Here is a 23,506-nt window from a genome sequence, read left to right on the forward strand (position 1 = left end):
CAGCGACGGTGCGACTGCTGGGGACCGTCAACAGACGTCTGCGCTCTGTAGTGGACTGCAACTGTGTCGTCCACAGTCTTACATTTTGACTTAATCTACTTAAAAACACAAGCGGTTACGAATATCGATAACTTCCTGCGGAGTTTCCTCCTGGTCAAGCTGTGATGACAGGCTGATGCTTCAGGCGCTGTCTTGCCCACAACTGTCACCTTGAGCATCCCGTCCGGAAAACCACTGTGAGTTCCTAAGGGGTAAAAGAAAGCATACTCTTTCTTTCTTTCTTTCTTTCTTTCTTTCTTTCTTTCTTTCATTCTTTCTTTCTTTCTTTCTTTCTTTCTTTCTTTCTCATTCACATTGACTGCTCCACTCTCTGTGACAGTTCTGGAGCTTTCGATCGTATCATACGAGCTTCCTCAGCAGGTGGAGTTTCCTATTGGCTGTTTTACTCTTATTTTTGTACGAGCTCTTTAATGACTTCACATTTGGGTAAAAGATTGGATTGGCTGCACGTATTTGTTTGTATAGATTTATTATGAATGATAAGTATTGGTATGATAGATCATAGATTGCCTGCTGCAGATTTGACTCTGATACAGTGACATTTTACAGTGATTCATTTTATGCATAACACAATATATAGCACTTAGATATTTGACTTATGTAAAAGTAGCAATGCTACCATGTGGGAATACTCAGTATAAGTCCTGCATTCAAATTTTCAGAATGTACAGGCCTATTGTATCATTGGTTGGTTTTACTATAGCCTATACACTGCCACTTATTTTCATCAACAATAATACATCGTATTGTATTTGTTGATTATATTTTAATATTAATCTGAATCTGCAAAGTAACACATGTTATCAGATGTGAGTAAACCTAAATATATTCCTCTGAGATGTATTGGTGTAGAAGTATAAAGTAGCAGAAAATTGAAATACTTGAGTGTAAGTTTGTAAAAACTGTATTTGGTTTCTTTCCACTGCTGCATTTGAATCTGGTGTCACCCTCAGCCTTACAGCATCTAGCTCTGTGGTGAGAGGAATGTGATTTAATTTGAGTTCAACAAGTTTGGTGATAACCTCACAAGTCTTGTTAGTTTTGGCACACGTCCATGTGTTGGGGAAGTTATATGAATGTTATATGAACAGACAGATTTCATCTGTGACCTGATTTCATCTTGAATCGTGTATTGTGATTGAGCCAGGTGGCTGCATGAATTGACATACATAAAATCTGACAATGTAAACCAGAGAGAAAGAGAGTCTCTGATGTCAGCTCAGCATCAAAGACTTACGACAGAGTGCAGCTCGAGCCTTTGAGGGTAAACCTCTAAGGACAAATTACTAGACACATACGCCATCCTTGATGATGGGTCTGATAGGATCCGGCTCCCGTCTGCAGCTCAGTATCTTGGCATTGAAGGTCAACCTGAGGATCTTCCACAAATCAGGTCAGTCAGGGAGTACAAACACTACAAAAGGCTTACTCAAGAGTGTGACGCAAAGTCCAGATTGCTCATATATTCTGATACAGTACATTACATAAGCCATCACTGTCATAATAGTCTTGTTTTGTTGTATGGCGTCAAAAGGTGGTGATATTGTTATTCGACCTATGTGACCTCATGTTCACAGTCTGTTATGTTCAGTGACATATTGAAGTAAAAGTTTGGAAACACTTAAATTGCTGAGATCTTAGCACACTTTGAAGTTGTAAAAAAAGCAGCACTAATTAGCTAATTAGCATAATACTAAAACATTGTTATCAGTTTTTCTCGCTGTTTTCTCCGATATCGTCTGTTAAAGCTTCATGTGTGTTACTATCAATAATTATCGTGTCAGAGCAGTTGTTTGTCTAGATGCTGCTGCTAACACAGTTGTCACTAAATGTTTCAGACTACAGCTGCTAAAAATCAGTCAGGATTGTTGTCATGCGAAAAACTTCATGAAATCTCAAAACTGACTGCAGAATCCCACGTCCAGTTAGAAAGATGTGTGTTATCATACCAGTTTGTTTGGTCAGTGTTGCTACACTCGAAGGTTGAAGGTTGCATTACTTTACCAAAGATGATACACTATTTATTAGACATGCATGTCACTGTGTATATCGTGCAGTTATTGATTTAAGCTTAACGACTGAGATTTTGCACCTGGTTATGAGGATTTCAGGGCTTCTTGTGTGTGTGTGTGTGTGTGTGTGTGTGTGTGTGTGTGTGTGTGTGTTAAACTGTCAGCATGTGAAAATCAAAACAATACATACCACATTAAAAATGAGACCGTGTAAGGGAGGGCTGAACCAGGACTCTCGTCACTCTCAAATGATTCGTTATAAGGGGAAGCAGTAACATATTTGCCTAACCTCATTCCGATTTAATATGAAAATCAAAAGAGCCATATGTTAGCATTCATTTTGTGAGAGAACAGAATTAAAAATGAGGGAAACCTGCACTTATGAGTAAGCTTAAGATAAGCATTGTGCACACTCTGCCTCTATTTTTGTGTTATTATTGCTCTAATAGCATGTAATTAACTCTGAATAAGGGGTTGTCAGTATTGAACAATGAGTGGGCTGAGTGGAGGAGAGGTGTGCAGAGGGCCTCTTGCCATGAGGTTGACAACACATGACACCCAGCCTGTCCTGCTCCGGCTTCACCTCCCTCCTGAAACCTGGCGGTGGGCCAGAGCTGGGTACAATAGCGCAGAGAGATGATGACCAAAGAGATAAGGACAGAAAGAGGAAGTCTACCTTCTGTGCAGGCTCACTAAAGTAAATAGGATTCGTTTTATTCTCTCATTTGCCGTTCTCAGTAAGATTTGGTTGTTCGTGATCCATTGGTTGCGTGGAGCAACTGTACGTGTGTATCCGAACAAAATCATACTTTTATTAATATCTGTGAGAGCTGTTGTTGCTGTGGTTTGGCCTCACTTTTCTTCTGCAGATAGGAACAGATTATCTATTGAGGGCGATTATGTTTATGATCTGCTGTATGATAAGCTCGAGTGACCCCGCCTGTAACCTGTAAACTATACTGTCATACACAGTATTTACCTCCTGTAGTTTATTGCTGCTCGTTATGCAAAAACAAAAACAGCGAGGAGGTAAGGCATGTAATAAGGAAATGCCTGTCTCATAACGCTGTCATGCACAGGTGTTTATAGTCTGGTTAGAAAATTATACTGAAATATTCATAGCTGTTGTGGGAAGCACGCCTATGGTGTCACAGACAGACACGAGGTCTTCCAGGTTGGACTGTTCTTAAAATGCTTGCTGGTGACATAGGATCCAAACCTCTCGCCACACATTAATAATACAAACTGACCGAGTTGTTTAAAACGATACATGAAGTCTAAAAGTCACATACGATAAAAGGTAATTATTGTCTTAGCTATTAACGTAGGAACACTAATCAGTTGTTATATTTAATGCAGTATACATTTTCGTAAGAGGCTTGTGTAACAGCCCATTAGTCCACATTAGCTACAGTGTGTGTTTAGCCATAGTGTGTGCTATGGACCTGATTTATATTACATAACAATGTCAGTGCATGCCTTGACAGACAATACAACGTCTCCAGGCCCAGAGGGAAAGGTGTGGGAGAGTTTTGTTCTCTTATTTCCTGCTCACGTTAACCAGATTTAGATGTAACACCGCATGCTTATTGTCAAATAGTTAGTGTGTCTAAGTGTAAACCCCCAACCAAATTCATTAATTGCAGCTATGCAGATATAGTCATCAACAGAGTGGATCTAATTACACAGTGCATATCAGCCTGCTGTCTACCTTTGTCCCAGATCAGACTACCACCAGTACAGGCCCAGCACCTGGCTCTCCACAGTGGAAGAACAGGCTGTTTAGTAGACTACGCCTCACCTTTGCATACCATACAACCTCAATGAGGTACTTAAAAAATATGCAACAGGCATTCAAAAGTGCTTTAAAAGGATAAATAACGCATGTTTGTTTTGGTGGAAAATGTTTGTCCTCCACCACCAGCCACCTCCCTCTCACCTCAGTCTTTCCTTAACACCCACTCTCTTCCTTTCTCTGATTCTCCTCCTCTCTCTTTCTTCAGGTGGATGCCTTAAATCATGAGTGTCCTGGGACCTCCGTCGAGGCAAGCCAAGTGAGTGTCGCACAACATTCCTGCTTCTCCTCACATATTTACCTTTCTGTGTGTTAGGCTGCAGGCACGAGAGAATCACTAACCCAGTATGTAGAAGGTGGTGTGGGTCAGGGACCTCGGGCACAGAGCTGCTCTGTTGAGAATTGTTTGCTTTGCCTGGGTTCCTGGCTCTAGCCTCCGTCCATACCCCCCCCCCCCCACGCACTTTTCCACTCTCCCTCGCTCTCCCCGGCTGTTCCATATGCTCAGAATCTCAGGCTAATCTCATCCAGTGCTGGCCAGTCTGCTCTCCGTATATCACTCCTGTTTTCGGGGCTTGCGTTCATGAGAAGTGACAGCGTTAGAGTTTCAAAGGGTTTGTGACACTAACGTCCACAGGTGCAGGGGAGAAGATGAAGAGCATGCAGCGTAACCCCGTCTCCTCTTCTTGTCATTGCAGTGGAGTGGCCAGATCGGACAGCAAGATCAGCGCCAAGGCCCTCTACGGTAAGTGACTGCATGGAAGTGTGAAGGGAAGTTGCTGTCCTTGTCAGAAGGTTTTTTGTTGGCTTGTTTTTAAGATTTTGCCTTTACATGCCCTTCACCTGGAACTACACCTGCCCTTATTCTGTGGCGATGCAGACTGTTTACAATTTACAGCTTAATTGTTAAGAGATAGTTTTATGAAAACTTGCTCATTATGTATGTTTTTATTCTTGCAGTTAGACAATATTCTATATCTGTCTTTTTTATTTTAAAAATCAACTATTAAAAACAAATAAATAAGCCACACTGTTGCACTACTTCATTAAAATGAGCATGGACACTGTAGTTTATTTTTAGTCAATCCCACATGCACCATCCTGCATCATGTTTGCTAAAAAGTACAAAGCCCAGCTGTTTTCATAAAAATGTCTGTTTTAAAATCTGTGTTTCTATGTTAGATATAGCACCAGTGTCAACATTCAAGTTGTGTGGATCATATACACATTAATCAACACTGTAATTTAAACAAATCACAACAATATTCAATTTGCTTTGCAAATTACTTTGTCAGGAAATCCAGCACCATCACTCTGTAGCCTGTAACTGCAGCCCTGCAAAATCTCTGGACTCTCATGGTCCTTTCCTTAGAACACACACACGCACGCACTCACGCGCACACACACACACACACACACACACACACACACACAAACACACATAAACAGTGATAAGAGGGGGCCAAGGTCCTGCTGAGGGGCCCTGTCGTGCTGAGGCTGCTGACAACTCTGTCTCAAAGTGAGGGGCATAGGAGGGAGGCAGGGCTCCTGAAGGGAACATGAGTTTCCAGCTCTGTGCCAGGCCTGCACAGCATGCGGAGATTTGTTGTCAGATGCATCAGACTTTTGGGTGTTTGTCTGCACTTTTTAGTCACATTATGTGCGGATGTTTATTTATGTTGTCTGACTCAGTCTTTTGTGCATACTTGACTGAATTCAAGGATATGTTTGTGTTATTTTAGGACTTATAAATACATTGCCAAGCTGCATGGCTGATCTGTCATGACTGTACTGTTGCATACTTGTGTGCTAGGGCGTGTGTGTGTGTGTGTGTGTGTGTGTGTGTGTGTGTGTGTATGTGTGTGTTTATGTGTGTGTGTCACACTGAAATGTTCTATGTTACAGTATGAGGGAGCGCAGGGTGTGCCTGTTTTTAATGTGTGGTTGGAACAGGGTGGGGATGCCCATGTTTTGCAGGTGAATCAAAGACGCATTGAAAAGTGGAAAGGAAGAGGCGGACTCACCTCTGGTCCTCCCCGCGGTGCCTCAGACATTAGCTCACTGGCTCCTGACAGCACCTCCTTCCTAACTGCCAACACACAGCAACATTGTACAGCATATCATAGGCCCAGATAGAAACCTAGACATTGGTATGACAGGACAACCTGCTCTGGTGCATGGCTGCACCGTTCTAAATATACACCAGACCATCTGACTGTGCACCATGTTGTCTGAAATATTTTTGCCATAAGTCATCCAAATATCGACAGGACACACCCGCTCTTGTGATCTTTGAGAGATATCCCACTGTATGTGTGACGAAGCTGTGCTGTTTTTCATTGGCTCATCTCAACTCGTGTGGCAGATGGTCACCTTCTCACTGCAGGACGACAGCAGCATGTCTGTCCTCACGAACCACAGACGACAGGACAATACTGCGCACCACCCTTAACAGTGGGAGATATTTTTGATAGATAGAGGTCTGCTTCTGAATAAACATGTAGAGGAACAATAGCAAAAGTCCCAGCTCAATATTCTGTATGCAAAACTCCCTGTCATTCACAAGGCAGCACACAACTGATGCAAATGAGGCACAGGTCCTCCCACCTGATCTGTAATCAGCAGCTCCGGTGCAGAGCAGAGACGTGCCACATCAGATTCATCATCCCTGGACTTTAGACCATCCAGCAGCTTTTTTTTTAGTTTCTTGGTTGGTGGTTGAGGAGCATGTCTCTGTCAGGTAAAATGTGTTTGGGAGACTCATTGACAGGTGGAGAGTCTCACTTTGATCTCGTCCTGTTCTGCTTTGTGTCTTTGCGTGTATGTTCGAAATTCAGTTGAATGTCTCTGATAGAGCCAATCATTTGTGTACTTTATTTTCTATTTGTTTGTTGTAATAAACAAATGTGCAATATAAATCTGTGTTTGAGAGGACAACTCTGTGGTGAATCAGGCAGGAAGGTGCGCTGGTGTGATACTTTCTGGTGACATATGGCCCACTCTTTGTGGACTCAGCAGCACACTTCCACAGCGCTTATTGTTTGAGTTGTCAGGGCAGATCATTCAGCCTTTGGGCGTTGCGATTCAGGATTCTAAACAATTTAATGACATTGTATCATGTAAATTTACTGTCTTGATTTTGGGTTGAATCCTGTTAAATATCAGAATTCAATTTGTTTAAAGCTATCTCGAAAGATCTCTGTTTCGTTTTTACCAATGGCGATAAGCTGTAATTGCCGGTGCGTTTTTGTCACCACAGTGACAGTGACTTCCTGGTCCAATACGGAAGTGCCAAAAATTGAAGTTCACAAAGAAGCCACTAGGGGCAGTTTTCACACCATAATTATACCTATTTAAGGCTTGGTACAAAAAAACATTCTAGTCTGTATGTTTAGGTCATATCTCTGTGACAACGCTGGGAGGGGTGAATCTTTTTGTACCAGGCCTTTTTTTCTATTTTATTAGTTAATGAATAATTAGGGGCACAGCCTCTTGAGTGACAGCTAGATGCTGGCTCTCACTTCGCCTCGAAGGTATACGTCAGCCAGATGGACTTATCTTTCTCCTCCCCAACGTCACATACATGCCCTTTTTTGGTAAGAGGAAATGAGGCAAAGTCAGACACGATGGCGACCCCTGTAGGCGCGTAAGATGGGATCAAGTTGAGAGAACTGAGCTCGATAGAGAGGCTATGTCTATTTTTATACAGTCTGTGGCGTTTTGGCGAATGTCGCCACAGACACCCAGTTCATAATTCTAAAAGGGTTTTCATCGTCGTCCATAGGCTCTGTCACCATTGTGTTACCTCATTCAGAGATAGCAACTTTATTTAAATGAAAGTGTTTGCGATTATTACCTTTAAGGGCAGTTATACGGGAGGTCAGATGGTCTGATTGGTCTGGGCCATGTATTGGTTTGATAATCAGCCAAGTAGCCATGTTTATCACTGGTCAATGACCGGAGAGCCCTGAGGATCTGCCCATCTGCCTGCTAAGTGACTCTCATTGCAAGCTGTCGCAGCGCTGTGAATTGATTGGCATAAATGTCAGGCCATTAATAAGAAATGGGTCTAGCTCGACTTTCAGTACGACAGCTGACGCTTGTGTTTCACCTGTGGGGAGCCGATCAGGAAGGAGTCAGCTGAGAGGAAATAGCAGGAACATGCTTGCATTATTTGGACAGCGACAGTTGCATGGATGGAAAGGTGCTGAGAACATGGAAGAGTCAGGGCCCTGTGAAGCATGTTTTACGTCACAGTGAATCATCAATGAACAGACATCAAATATTGAAATGTACTTTAGAGCCATGACACTCATTTTGTTGAGTGTTTAACAAACAGCAGAGCTTTTGTGTCACAGTCACCATAAGGCACATAAAGCAAAATGTGGCTGGACGTCTATGGAGAGAAAAACTGGAAATTGTTGACTCTGTTGGGTGGGGGACAGAAAGAGAGCTGATATGAGATCTGGCAGTGGAGTTGATCGGAACATGCTCTCATTTAACCGTAATTGTTACCTGCAGACTATTCACCTGGTAAATAGGTCAATGAGCACACTGGCACACTCCTTTATCATTGGCCTGTTTAAAGACAATGGCTCCAGCCAACGGTACACGCAGTGCTGTGAACAATGGCGTCTTGAAAATGGAGTGTGCTCCAGTGTTTACAAATGTCCCTCACAATGGTCAGTTTTTTCACATGGTTTTGTACTGGCTTGATTTGAATGCTTTTTTCAATCTATCTCAAACTTTAAAGCAGCTATAATCAACATTTTTAGAATATCAGATGAACCTACAGAGAATTAGCACCTGAATCTGCAGCTCCTCTCGGCTTTACAGAGCTTTAAAGTGATTTTGAGCTCATTGTTTAGCTGTCTGTTCACCCTCACGCTCTCATAGCATTGACAGGGAGCCGTTTACTGTGGAAAAAACACTCGCCTGTCTTGCCCCAAACAGCAGATAGACACAGTTAGCGACTAGCTGGTGAACATAATGAAGCATTCAGCAGCTTAAAAGCCAGAGCTTGAAAGAGAGTGAATATTGGTGTTATTGACACATACTTGAATTAATATGATAAAGGATAATGTTGCTCCGTAACTGCTAGATGTTTAAATAAGCAATTGTGTGCTTACAAGTTTGCTGTATCGACTTAATAGGTGATGATATATAAGTGTTGTTTAGACTGTTGTTTGTGACCAGACAAATTACTATTCAGAGCTGAGCGTTATATGTCTTAAAACATATCTCAAGGGGATCTTTATTGCGTGGATTTGTGTGGCGTTTTCTCTGTTAAAACCACTGGTAGCACTATTAAGAGTCCTTTCACAATTCTACTCAATAGATTTGTTCTAAAAATAATAGCATTCAAGACTAACCTCACAGCATTTTCACCATCTAGAAGTTTATGCGTGACACTTTACAACACGGCGCCACAGATGAGGAAGTGAGTGTGAATGCTGTTGAGAAGTAGTGTCACTAGTGATCTTTGACCCTGCAGTAAATCCGAGCCTGTAATCGGTTCCCTGGTTAGAGTGAGATTTAATGGCAGCCTGGCCAACAAACTATAACATTAGAGGGAGGAAATCAAGGCACACAGACTCTTTGAAATTAAATTTAATAACACCTTGTCAGATATTTGTTTTCATTTTATTTGCCTTCTGGCAGGACACTTTAGGACACAGAATTATGTTAAAAGATGCAATGTCACAAGTGAAGTTATTATTGCATTTGTTGCAGAAAAAAACTGCTGTAGTCTTTACTGCATTACTGTTAAATATTCTTTAAAATATCATAGCTCTAAAACTATCACTTTGCTATACAAGCATATTTATTTGAATATCTTACAGTGTAGTTGACTGAACTCTGCAGTTGAACCATGAAAAAAAAACACATTACGTGTTCATGTCACTTCCTTATTGCTCTGCTGCTCTTTTGAGCTCACACACACTAGCGTTTTGTTTAATCTGTTCACTCTGCTGAAACGTGCAACATGTGGGGTTTAGGTCAGTGTCACTGCTGGCTGTTTACATAGTTATATACACTGTACGGTAGGATTACATGTCGGACTTGGTGGATTCTCAGTTTTTCACTTGATATCTTTGTTTTCTTATCAACAGAACAGAGGAAAAAATACTCCAACTCCAATTATATCATGCATGAGACGTCACAGTATCATGTTGAGGTAAGATCTGCTCTGTTTCTATAAAATAATTAAGTTGTTTGTTCATGTTTTGACATTCTGTATTTAAAAACAGTTTTAGAATTAAAGCAAAATAAAGGTAAACATCGAAAGCTCAAGTGACAACTCTAAAAGGTTAGTGTGAGATGCATTTTAACACACTTTGCCATTACTTATTATTAGTTTAAAAATCATTTTAGACACTTATAGATACTCATTTAAGTAAAATAAAGAGTTAATGTTTAGTAGTTTTTAAATTGGAAATTGCACTACGAGCGATCTTTGCACTGTCATTCTGTATTATTTCAATGTTTTATTTACTTTTCTTTAAAATTATTATCATTATTATTATTAGAATTATATAATGGAAAGTCAATTTTAAAATACATATAAAAATGTGCAACTAGAATGGCAAATCTTGTTTTGGTGTAGTCATTTTAAATCCCTACCAAGCATTACTTCTCCAGAGCTAATTTTTCTGTGGAGTCTTCCTCTCTCATTTTTCAGCGTTTGTCCAACAATGACAAAATACAAAAAAAGGCTTTAAAAAAGCAAAGAATCTCTCATACTTGAGGTCTATAAATTTACAGATTTATGATTTAAAAAAGGTCACTCGACCTAAATGACCTAAAATTACGTAAAGAACCCTAAATGTTATGGTGCATTGTTCTTTTGGCCAGAGATAAAAGCTGACGCAATCTCTTGATTACATCTCGTTTACGGGACCCTTTCATAATAAAGCAATCGGGCCTTTGATTGCAGCAGTGGAGACCTGATGGTGGGGAGAGACGTGATCTAGGTGAGGGTATAGTGTTGAACTCTGTCCCGTGACAGTGCAGATAGGATTTCTATAAATGCCTCCCCATTATCACACATGGGCAGGTAATCAAAGATAACTGCCACACATGCAAAGAGAGCTGTGGTAATATTGCCGTTTTGATAGTCCTATCAGATCTCTCATATCTGTATGACCTGTATGTTCAATATGAAATTAGAGCCTGTTAGCTTAGCTTAGCATAAAGGCTGAAAACAGATGGCTTTGCTGACTTAGTCAAAAGTTTACAAAACTGTAACGCAGTACATCTAAAGCTCAATAATTAATGCTTTGTATCATATATATTTTAAATTCAATGCAATTCAATTTTTCAAAAATAAAACTAAGTGTAAGAGCAACAAGTTGTGGTTTTGTGGGGATTTATGAGCAGGATCTTCACAGCTAAACAACAAAACAAAAGATATAATGTGTTAATTAGTGAACTTTTATGTAAGCTTTGGACAAAGCGAGGCTAGCTGTTTGCCACAGTTCCCAGTCATTATGCTAAGCTCAGCCAAGCTAATTGGCTGGTGTTGGTATCAGTTTTTTCATCTAACTTAATAAGAAAGTGAATATATATGTCGCTATTAAACTACTAAACTATTACTTAATACAGCCAGTTAACTAGATATTTGTGTATTTCAGATTACTTCTTTCTGAACAGGTATTGTTTTTAGTTTAGCTCACACTAGTTCATAGCCCCTTCACAGCCAAAAATCATATCCTTCATATACAGAACCAACTAATTTTTTTCCCCTCTTCAGCATCTCTCCACGTTCATTATGGACAAGACAGAGTCCATTATCACAGTGGACGATGCCATCAAGAAACTGGTCTTTCTGGACTCAAAAGACAAGATCTGGACCCAGGAGATGCTCCTGCAGGTCACCGACAAGGCAGTCAGGCTGCTGGACTGTGACACCCAGGTACAGCTCCTCATCTGTCCACACACATGTAATAAACATCACATTTACTGTCGACAATTTGTGTTTGTGATCAACAGCATTTCAAACATTCAGGAAGCCTGCATTAGAGAGTGGGGGCAGGAAAGCCGTGAGCATTTATCCAGGCAGGGAGTGTATAATAGAAGAGCCTTTATGGGAATTGTTGAATCCAGTGTTTTTGGAGCTGAAAGTAAGGCTTGACCTAATGTGCATCGATGCTGACATGTCACTTTGTGACAGTGCAATACTAAACTGCTTAGGTGCATCTTTAAGTTACAATTCAATCAAATAGTAATAATAATCAAAATAGCACATTTTTCACATGCGTCACCGTGTCTGACATAATTCTGACCCAGTCCATTCATACAATGCTTTATTTTAATTTTTAGATTACGTTAGCATTAGCTTGTCCAAAGATAACAAAATTACACAACATTCTCGGTAAAACCACTCATTTTGGGAGCTTTTGTTATTGTTGGACAGAGCCAGGCTAGCTGTTTCCCCCTGTTTCCAGTCTTTGTGCTAAGCTAAGCTAAACGGCTGCTTGTGGTAGCTTCATCTTCTCATCTCTCATCACCTTTAGAAGACTATTTGTAGCATTGTTTTATCATACTGAGAGCTTTGCCTACTCAGATAGTATCTTGCTCTTCCTCTGCCTCCACCTCTTCCCATCTAACCATTCCTCTGTTGTGCTCCTGCAGGAAGAGTTGGAGAACTTCCCTCTCCCCACCATCAACATGAGTCAGACGGTTCTGAATCAGACACGTTACCCCTCTGTGCTGCTGCTGGTGTGTCAGGACAACGAGCAGCACAAACCCGACATCCACTTTTTCCACTGTGACGAGGTGGAGGTGAGTCTCAGGGTGAACACTGCAGACTTGGCTCAGTTTGCGTCCTTTATTGTCCGTGCATGATTGGCTGGCTTTGTGTTTTGTGTCATTTGTAAATCCAAGCTGCTGTTGTTGGAGCTCCAGGTCAGATTTCAGTGCTGTTGGTGTCAGTGTGCTTGTGTGTATCCTTTACATTCTTTCTCTGCCTTGTCCTGCATTTCTCAAGGGAGAATCTATCCCTGAAATGACGCAACACTAACTAACTGTTAAGACACTTTATAGTTCAGAATCACTAGTAGTAAGAAACTATTAAACATCATACTGGGCTCACACCACGGTGAATATTACAACCTTTGGACTATCCCATATCTTTCACCTTTGTCTTCATTGGAAGAATATGAATGAAAGTTTCTTATCTATCAAAACTGACACCTTTGTAATTAAATCTGAAGAAAGAAAAAAAGGAAAGCTTGTTCAAAATCTTCTTTTTGTACAGAAGCCGTGAACAGTCCTGCTTTTGATTTTTTTTTTAATGCCGTTAACTCGAAAAACGTATTAAGTAGTAGTAGAGATCAGGAGTGCCATGCCGTCACACACTGCTGTCAAGCCAACCATCTTTCTGATCTTCGTGGTCAAATCAACTGATGCTACAACTGTAGTGTAGTACTGCCCAGATCGAGCTGACTGACTTCTGAATATCTCTAAATGGATGCAGTAACAACTGTCTGCCCTCAACTCAAATGCTACAGTTTTACAGCAGCCAGAGCTCTGAGCATAGCTGATCAAAGACACCGACTCAGACACCGACTCAGCTGCTGCAGTCGGTAAAAAGCAACAGAAAAACCTAGCCAGAATTTGAATCAAAGGGAGACGTCTTCTTGCAGCTTTCCCTCACCCCTGAGCCAATATGCAGTGCTCTCTCTTCCCCCGGTCACGGGCTAGATTTTCTGGAGGTGGAGGAGGTTCAGAAGTCTAGTTTTCATTCAGAACAATTAAATTACAATATAATGAAAAATTATAATATAACAACAAAAATACACTGCCTTCCCCAGGTTTAACGCTGGTACACTTGGTTGTGGACTTGAAATCCAACTGACAGAATATCACCAACAAAAAATAATCCGATTCTCACTATGCATGCCATTCCTACACACAGTATCTAGTCTTATTTGCATTGACATATTAAACTGCAAACTTTCAGCATTCAGCTTACATGGCAATACTGCAATTTGACCTAGGCCCTAGATCGGTAACTATGGCTGCCAGCGACACTGCTGTCAGTTTTAAAACTGTACAAACTTGTTGAGTTTGACTCTGTGTCTTTCTTTACTCCCTTCAGGCTGAAATGGTTCATGCAGATATCGACAGTGCCATTGGAGACAACAAGCATGGAAAGAAAATGAGACTTCAGACTCTGAAGTGAGAACAGTACTGCTGTTCTTGCAGTCAAATTGAAGGAGGCGACTCTGACCTCTAATTAGTAGCTAGCTAGCAAGATGTTATGTCATGTTATCTTCCTTCAGGGTGAACCAGGAGAAAATGAAGCGTCACAGAGAAACCATACTCCCCCCCTCAGCCCCTAAGGGCCCCTCACCTGCTGCGAAGGGACGCGTGGAAGCCATGAACACACAGGGTGAGAAAACACATACGACACCTCGACTCGAAAGACAGCCATTTTCACATGCAAAGCTGACATTTTATGAAACAGTTGCATTCACATAAGTTTTTTTTGTGTTTCTAGATCGACGAACCTCCGGACAAAACAACACTGAGTCACATGAAAAGCTGGCTCAGCGCATTGAGAAGGACGTGGTGAGTGTTTTTATCCACACTGACACCTGTCATTGCATGACACAGCTCCCTTCACTGACTCTTAATGCTACACTATCATGCTAACCCTTGGATTTGTCTCCCTCAGCAAATCCTCAACTGTGCCCTGGATGACATAGAGATCTTTGTGGCGCGGCTGCAAAAGGCATCAGAGGCCTTTTCTCAGCTCAACCAGCGCAACAAGAGTAAGAAGAATAAGAAGAAAGGACCAGCAGGTCTGTCTCCCTTTCTTCTGATGTGGTGGCAAGAATGCAGTGACAATATGTTCATATTGCTCACAAACGTCGCCATGTTTGTGTCTTTTGGTGTCCTGTGGTCCAGGACTGTGATGCATGTGTTTACTGATTACTTTTAAGTAATACAATACTCATTACTCAATAACTGAGGTAATAATATTAGTTCTTATTCACTCCCTTGAGTGCTGATCTATTTCTGTCATGTTGGTGATTTTATTATTATCAGTGTGCTCCTCTGAATTAGTCTGAATTACAATGTTATTATGTTTTTGCTCAAATGACAAAATATTGGCAATACCAAAAGGAAGCAAAGTTTTGTACAATTTTGCATGGATGCATGAGATGCAGATTAGATAAGTCAAAACTAATTTAATCTTTACAGGGATTGAAATCAAAAGTGTCATCTAAAAGTGTAAAAGCAGCTGATTTCCTCTATTTATAACAAAGTAATATTACTGCTGAGTAATGTTTTACCACCCAACATGATGCTGTGTTTTTATTTTAACACACTTTGATCCCTGTGCAACGAGACATTCAGGTGCAAACACACATACAGCATGTGTAAAATCTAACACATGCTGTTTGTGTGTTTGCACCTGAATGTCTCACACATAATTTTGTAACATGTAACACAGATTTGTCCAGAGTTATCTCTGATACACAGACAAATGTATTCTCTATCCAGAGAATCACTTTCTCAACTTTGGGGTCAGAATCCCATGTAGGGTCACATGTAATGTTTGCTATGTTTTTAAAATATATCTTTTATAAATATGAATTCATATTGAATCAGTTTCCCTGACATATCGTAACCTTGTAGTTTGAAACTTCCCTAAAAATACAATTTAAAAGAATACTAAACTCACATTCACGTTATATGACCCTGGTCTCTGGGGTTGTGAGAATATTGGGACCTCTTGCGTCACAAGTTGAGAAACCCTGATGTAGCACATTCTTTCTTCAGCTTTTACTCTCTGGTCAAGGTGAACTTGTCATCTGTAAAGCTGTTTATTAACTAAACATTATTTCACTGGAGACACATTTTGCTTTAGTAGAAATTTAAAAAACATCCCTTGAACCATGGCCAGAAAGTGAAACCTGTGTGCTGTCTGTAATATGTCTGTATGGAGGGCTGGTAACTCTGGAGTCTGTGTGTGGTCATTGTTGCTCTGGTTGTTTACAGAGGGCATGCTGACCCTGCGAGCCAAGCCTCCCTCTGAAGCAGAGTTCATTGATAGCCTGCAGAAACTGAAGCTGGCCCTCAACCTCTTGGTGAGATATCATAGCTCCTAACCTCTCCTCGTTCATCACTTTCCTCAGTTGCCCTCTCTTTGTCACCTTCTCACTGTGTTTCTGTCATGATGCTCCCTGCAGGCCAAACTGAAGAAGCACATACAGAATCCAAGTGCGTCTGAGCTGGTTCATTTCCTCTTCGGCCCTCTGGAGCTGGTAAGAGCTAGAAATCTGGTCATGTGGATGAGCAACCCGAACATGTGCATTTCTGAATGTCAACAGTATGAATCCATGTCTCGCTAAACTACGCTCTCTGTGTCATTAGATATCCTCAATGTTGACTGAGCATCCGGGCATATCTTACAAAAATACCCTGGGCTTTTTCAAATGCACAGATTTAAATGGGTTTAGCGTTTGCATTGTTGCCAACAGACTCTTATTGTTTTTGTTTTTCCTGGCACCACACCCACTGCTGCTCTGCTAAACTCTCACCAGACCAGAGTGGCATGGCTTTCGGCTCTGACTCAGGTGCTTACATAATGTTGCTTTCCCAAGCTGCAGTGTTCGGCCACACCTTCGATACTGCAGAGCTGTGATTAGGCTTTGCCAGTTGATATGGTGCCGTAACCTCTGGACACGTTGGATTTGCTTGATAAGGTTGAGATAAAACAGAAGCAGTAATATTCAAAGTGTGGCCCTGGTCTCAAGTCATCTCAACATGCAGCAGCTCCAGATACATGTGTAGGCTGTTGTAAGTTGTTTTAAAATGTAAATAAGATGCAGAGACGTGTGATGCAGTTAAAGGGTACATTTTATATTCAGGTTGTTTGTGTTGTTTATTGCTGCCTTCTGAAAGCAATGAAGCATCTTTGGATTAAAATAGGGCCTCCCCAAGTTACCCCCCCCCCCCCCCTCTCTCCGCAAAAAGCCCAAAAATCCACGCAAAACAGCAAAATGTATTTAATTTATTCACCGAATACTAGGACTGGATATCGAACCATATTCTTTTTTTTGAAGATTGGCCAAAATGTATCCAGAGAAGAGTGTGGTTTATTCATTAACTCCTAACACAATTAATAAATTCCTGATTAAATAAAGAAATTAGGAAGCATTTTTATATAGTGTAGTAGTATGGTATAGTATTTTCTATAGTATAGGCAAAGTTCAAAATAGTAACTTTTTGGTATTGGTGCTATTTATATACAGAAAATATGTATCATTAATATCATTGTCATTGTAAACTTCTGAATGTGTCCAAAGGTGCTGCAGAGTTGTGGGAGTCCTGAATTGGTGCGTTCAGTAATCTCGCCTCACCTTTCCAAAGACACCGTCGACTTCCTGCGGGGACACCTCACCCCCAAAGAGATGACTCTCTTTGAGCTGCTGGGGGATGGATGGACTAAACCCAGGTACACAAATGGCTGCATTTATATAACACTTTTATACAAAGCACTTTACACACACATACACATTGACGGCAGTGAGCTACCGTGCAAGGTGCTGGTCCTCAAAGGTGACCTTTTGACCATCCTGTCCCATTTCCTGCAGAGCGGAGTGGCCCAGGGATCAGTGCGCTCCTCCTTATCACCCAAAGTTTCGTAATGGCTGGGAGCCGCCGGCGGACCTCTTCAGGACGGCACCATGGGAAACAGAGGGACCCACGGGGCCACTGGGGTCTCCTACCAGCCCCGATTACAGAAAACACTCAACTGAGGATGTAAGGGATTAGTTTGTTAGCCACTGTCTGTGAATGTACTGACCATTACAGGTCCCAACCCCTAAAACATGTGACTCTTTTTCAGTATTATGGAACTCATTCTTCAACTTCGTCAAATGGGTAAGTGATGAAGTCCTTCACACACTTCGCTGTGCACATGTTAAAAAAAACATTTGAAAGTGTGATTAGAGGATACCATGTGTCTCAACAGGTCTTATGATGGGATGCCCCCCACCCGCAAATATGCCAAAATTCGCTACCACTTTGTAGCGCGGAATGCCAACGAGCTGTCAGTGCTGCAGGACGAAATCCTCGAGGTAAAAACAAAGTCATGTTATCTTGCCCTTCATGTAGGGGATTGACACAGAGTTTTTCTGCATTTGAACCACATTCAGATGTACATTGTAGCGTGTAGCAGGGATGATGCAAACACTTTATAGCCTTCTGTGAAGATAAACATCTCATCTTTGCTCATTGTGATTGTGTTTGCTGTAAAAATGAACTAATGCCCAGTGCTAAAGCATGAAAAGTAACTTTGAGCATCAAAGCGATTTTAGCTGCATGTGTGTGTGTTTGTGCATGTGTGTGTGTGTGTGTGTGAGTGTGACACTACCTTGAGTTTAATTACAGTTGTCAGTGCTGTGGAGTGAAATGTGAAATATGTCTTGCAGGTGATAGAGGATAACAAACAGTGGTGGAAACTGAGGAATCGCAGTGGTCAGGCCGGCTACGTCCCGTTTAACATCCTGGATGTTGTGAAGATCGAGGAGCCAGAAGCTGTCTTCAACCAGGTGACGTGCTGTAATGTACATGCAGTGCATTCACATTACATTGTTGATGAACAGCCTTAAAATTCTGGTAGTGTCTGTCTGAGAGCTTAAAGGGGCAAAACACACTTTTTTCTGATTTCTGCATTTCTGAGCATATTTTGCAGCTATGTGGTATTTTTTTAAGCATTCCCACAGGTAATGTTTCCAGCAGCTACATAGAAAAAATGTAGACTCTTAAGTTCTGCAGTACCAGTTTTTCTGCTTAAGTAGACTCAGAAGACTGCAATGCAGCCACAGGACCAGTTGTGTTTTGAATAGACTTTTCCCAGCTTTACCTTGTATATATGTGTCACTTTCAATTACTTTGCCTACAGTCATGATCATTATCTCAGCTTCACAAGGCATGGTGTAAAGGCATAATGACTTCTGGGAAATGTAGGCAATCACTAACTAAAATATGAGGTGATGAGACAGGTCAAGGTTTCTTTATCACTGTTTGTGGATACATTTGTTTTGCAGTTGGAAATTGTTGCATCCGGGTTAAAAGTACAAAAGATGATCAGGACACAAACAGATAACACAAATGCGACAAAGTGCAGAAGTTTGTAAGATTTTCCAGAGATAAGTAATCAGATGAGTAATAGCCTAGATAACAAACAATGTGTAGAATTGACAAATCATCGTTCCATTATTTAACATTTTAATTCAATACAAAGTTTATCAGAGAAGAATGCACTGAACATCAAAGGAACTTTTACTTTTTGTACAAACTCACTGCACTTGTTGTGATTACACATTGTGCAGCAATTTGTTCTCACCCTCACTCTAAACCCACATTCCTGCAGACACACACTGCACGCATTCCCCGTGCATGCAGGTCCAACAACACTCTGCAGCAGGTGCTACATGCAACTACTGTTCCTGGTTTCAAATACTGTCCCACACATATTTTCTCTTTTGGCTTGGGGGCAAAAATGTATCAACCACCAGTGAGATGAAAGACAAACCTGTTTTTGAAATAATAGTCTCTCAGGAACTATGTTTGTGTCTGTGTCTGTGTGCAGCAGGGCTACAGGACGTCACCTCCTGGTACTCTGAGTCATGGAGACAGCTTCAATAAGGGCAGACCCAAAGACAAAAGTGAGGGAACACAAAAAACAGATTTAGGAACTACAGATATGTATTAGTTATTCAGTTCTGACGTCTGCTGCCTTCCTGTTTCTGTGCCGCAGTGATGGATGAGGTCAACAGTGAGCTATTGATGAAGATCACTGCTAACAAAAGCCAGCCATCCGCTAGGAAGTTCCGTGTGGAGAGATCATCCGGCAGCCAAGTACCGCTCAACTTTGAATCAAGCCCAGAGCAGGTGACCGCATGGCTCAGCGCAAAAGGTTTCACAAAACCGTAAGTCACCCATGATGTTCATTAATCCAGCAAATCAAAATACCTTCCCCCACCTGAAATGTAGTTTGAAAGCTGCAATGTATTTCTTCACCACTAATGTACTGCCAGTAGTGATCGAATTACACCGTGGCTTTCAGGGGTGAGAGGGCACTGTAGACGCATGCACATACATGGCACTTTTTTTAACTTTTTTTTTTAAAGATTATTTTTTTGGCTGGAGCCGATCCCAGCTGACATCGGGCGTGAGGCGGGATACACCCTGGACAGGACGCCAGTCTATCGCAGTGCATTTTAATTCATACACAGGATATTTAGAACAGGAGAACAAAGAAACAGAAACAATATTCACTGTTGCAATATCTTTTTTAAATCGCTCTACACCTAGAAACAATGAAAATACCAACACAGTGGACAGGCAATGGTTTGCTTTACTTTAGCAGTGTTTAGAACGTACGTAACCCGTATGGACATGCACTTAAACACTACATGTTTCCACCACAAGTGGTACTCTTAAATGTACAGACATGCGCTGAGAAAGAGCTGAAAAAACTTTTCATTCCAATATAATTTTTCTTATGTTTAACGAACTGAACAGAACCAGACTGCTCAGTGGAAAGAAGGCTTTTGTTAAACAGACCTAGGCTGACATGACTATTATGAACATGGTCACAGACTTTAATGTCGGTCTTATGGAAAACATAGCAAGATAACGTTCCACGTTGTCATTTATTTCCGTAACCAAAAAATGAAAGGAAAATGTGAATTTATATAGAAAAACAGTGGCACCAAAAATTTATATTTTATAACTCCCCGTAAATTTCTCATATGAGGAATTCAGGGGAGTTAAGTTCCCTGTATTTTGAGTTTCTGGTTTCAGGAAGATGAATCCTACTGACTTCATAGATCATCTGACTTTTCCGTGAGAACCACCGTGAGGTTGACATTTGTGATTTTGACTGAATTATGTCAACAAATATTATAAAAAGTAATTAAAGCTATGCTCAGTTTCATTAAATATACCGGCAAGCCTGCATGAACAATATAGTAATGTTATTGATTACATCTTTGTTTTTTCTGCTATTACTTATCAAAATGCTATGAAGACCTGTTTTGTATTGTGTACTCACTACAGTAAGCTATTTACAAATAAAGAAAAAATACTGAGTAAATTAATGTATATGACTGTCTGAAGGACTGTTGAATGTTTGGGGATCCTGACTGGAGCCCAGCTGTTTTCCCTCAACAAAGACGAACTAAAGGCGGTGTGCGGAGATGAAGGCAGTCGTGTCGATAGTCTGATCACCGTGCAGAAAGCACAGTTGGAGGTCAGTCACACACTTGTTTGAGCATGCACGCAAACTGCTTGCACACGTGTTACGACAAAGCTGTTTCATTCATGGTTAGAATAAAAAAAGCACAAATGAACACACCTGTTTCCAAAGAAATGCAAAAAGCTGTCAATAGATATGACTCATACCCACCTGCCTCAGCTTTCAGGCTTTATCTGGGCATGTTGAGACAAGTCATTACAAAGTGGTGTCAGCTGTCAGACCATTAGAGTTACACAGAATTATTACAGGTGCAGTCCAAAAAGTGGGTGTAATCAGGTCAGAATTATCGAAGCAGGATTATTATAAAACTCTTAAGGATAATAACATTATCAATAACAACCAGTTATGCAGAATAAATTGAGCAAAATGCAATCACGCCAAAGTGTTAGATTACAATATTACAATACAATAATAACAATATACAATATAACTCACATCTTAAAAAAAATATTATTTACCTGTGATATTTTTCAACAACTGTGAAATGCACTTTTTTATGTGGGGAAAAATACAGAAACAGGTCTGTTGAAGACTTTTTAAATTTGTGCACACAGGTTTTGATTTATTAAACACAGAGAAACTATAAGTGTAACATTTTGTTTAATGATCCATGTTCTATAATGCAAAGAAATTTTATTAGATAAGAAAAGTATGTTTATTTTTTTTTTTGCAAAACAGTGCCGTTATTGAAACGTCTTTGTTGCTCTTTGTATTCTACGCTTTGTAGTAGAGCAATCCTTGAACCGTGTTTTTGAAAAAGCTGAACCTTCTTGTGTTCCTTTTACAGAAGACCAGCGGAGACTCAGAACTGCAAGAGATCATGAGGCGGAGGAAGGGGAGGATCGACTCCGGCAGCAAAGACTGAACCTGCCGACCAGCGTGACGCTTCCAGATTCTTTCACTCTCTAACTGCAGCAGCTTCTTCGATCAGTATGCTGTTAATAATGACCTACAGCAGGACATACTGACATGTTGTACACATTTTTAATTGTATATTTATTTTGTAGCACCTGATGTGTATGTACTCCCGTGTTTTCTTATCCAATTATGTTGCATTTGTTTTCATTGTCTCTTTAAATTTGATGTCGTATGAAAAGAGCAACATATGAATCTATGTACAGTTCTCTATATGTGTTTGTGTGTGTGTGTGTGTGTGTGTGTGTGGGAGCATGTGGGAGCACAACATGCACGTAACGTACATATTGGTACGAGCAGTGTAGTCAGTGTTTATGCTCATTGTCAATACTGCAGCTGTTTACTGAATGACGTAAAGGAATACTTCACCCTAAAAATGACCGTTTGTGTATCAGTTACCCACCGAGTGTTGCTTTGAATTCTAATAAAATGTTTTTGTTGCAGTCCTCCGCGGTGAACGGGGAATGCAACAGCTCAAAAACAATTAAAATAAATGAATGGAAGAAGTATTGATCCAAGTTTAACAAGTCCAAGTTTAAGCAAAACAATATTAAAACATCTGTTTACAAACTTCCACACAGCTCGTACAGTATAATCCTGTATAGGCACCAGTATAAATCTGGTACCTATACAGGATTTTCACTTCTGCTTTATGCAAGTCTGGAAAAGTCCTAAACTAATCACAACAGTCAGTCCTGACACAATTTCCGGCTTGTGTTGTAAATAGTAAGGTTTTAGGGAAAATGCATGGATTATACTGAGACTCTGTAAACGGATGTTTTGCTGATGTTAAACATGGACCCCTGTTTGTTCAATGGATCAGGGATTTATTCATTTTTGTTCACCCTGGAGGTATGCTACAAAAACTTTTCACTCGGAGAGTAATTGATATCCGAAAGGTCATTTTGAGGGTGAAGTATAAGTTGATCTTAGCTATTGCATATCTAAATATGTGCCAGAATATTTGACACATTTTCTGATATACAGCCAATTATTTTATTATTTTCATATAACTGTTTACAGGTATAATAAATGCTAACATCAGAAGTAGTCTCATCCTGGTTGGTAACTGCAGATCAGCAGTATTAATATAAATAATGTTGCTGTTTATGAATTCAGACATCCTGACAAGAGAAATAATCTAGCATGAAGTTATTGTCAGTGACAGTGAAATGCTGTCACTAAAGTGTTTTTATGCAGCATGATATTTTGCAGTGTTAACTGCACAGACACACAGGAATAATAAGGGATATATGAGACTATGTTCTGATGAGAATAAAATTACATGAAGATTTAGACAAAGCATTCAAGGGGGTTGTAAATAATATGGGTCACACTGTTTAAAAAGAGTATAATCAAGAAATAAACATGGTAAATATTTGATATCATATTATTGTTGTGCATAATTCTTGTGTTTGTGGATTAATAATACCAGAAGTG

General features: G+C 40.5%; 1 protein-coding gene across 3 annotated transcripts; it reads left to right on the top strand.

Annotated features, from left to right (window-relative positions):
- On the top strand, positions 1-23,454 carry eps8l2 (EPS8 signaling adaptor L2; the record flags this gene model as incomplete). 3 transcript variants are annotated; one of them, XM_083917284.1, is made up of 21 exons in its annotated part: positions 1-236; positions 4,076-4,126; positions 4,566-4,612; positions 9,981-10,045; positions 11,621-11,782; positions 12,502-12,651; positions 13,970-14,049; positions 14,154-14,263; positions 14,372-14,442; positions 14,549-14,675; positions 15,880-15,968; positions 16,071-16,145; positions 17,190-17,338; positions 17,478-17,646; positions 17,732-17,766; positions 17,858-17,963; positions 18,318-18,437; positions 19,481-19,556; positions 19,649-19,820; positions 21,013-21,145; positions 21,939-23,454. In XM_083917284.1, 20 exons carry the CDS (start codon positions 4,092-4,094, stop codon positions 22,014-22,016), a joined length of 2,049 nt encoding a protein of 682 aa, XP_083773410.1. In that variant the 3' UTR covers positions 22,017-23,454. The 3 variants fall into 3 exon arrangements, with proteins under 3 accessions (XP_083773410.1, XP_083773408.1, XP_083773409.1); XM_083917282.1 differs by lacking the exons at positions 1-236; positions 4,076-4,126 and having other exon boundaries at positions 4,519-4,612; XM_083917283.1 differs by lacking the exons at positions 1-236; positions 4,076-4,126 and having other exon boundaries at positions 4,519-4,612; positions 19,484-19,556.
- Positions 23,455-23,506: the final 52 nt, after the last annotated feature.

Source organism: Echiichthys vipera, assembly GCF_963691815.1.
Source record: "Echiichthys vipera genome assembly, chromosome: 7".
NCBI lineage: Eukaryota > Metazoa > Chordata > Actinopteri > Perciformes > Trachinidae > Echiichthys > Echiichthys vipera.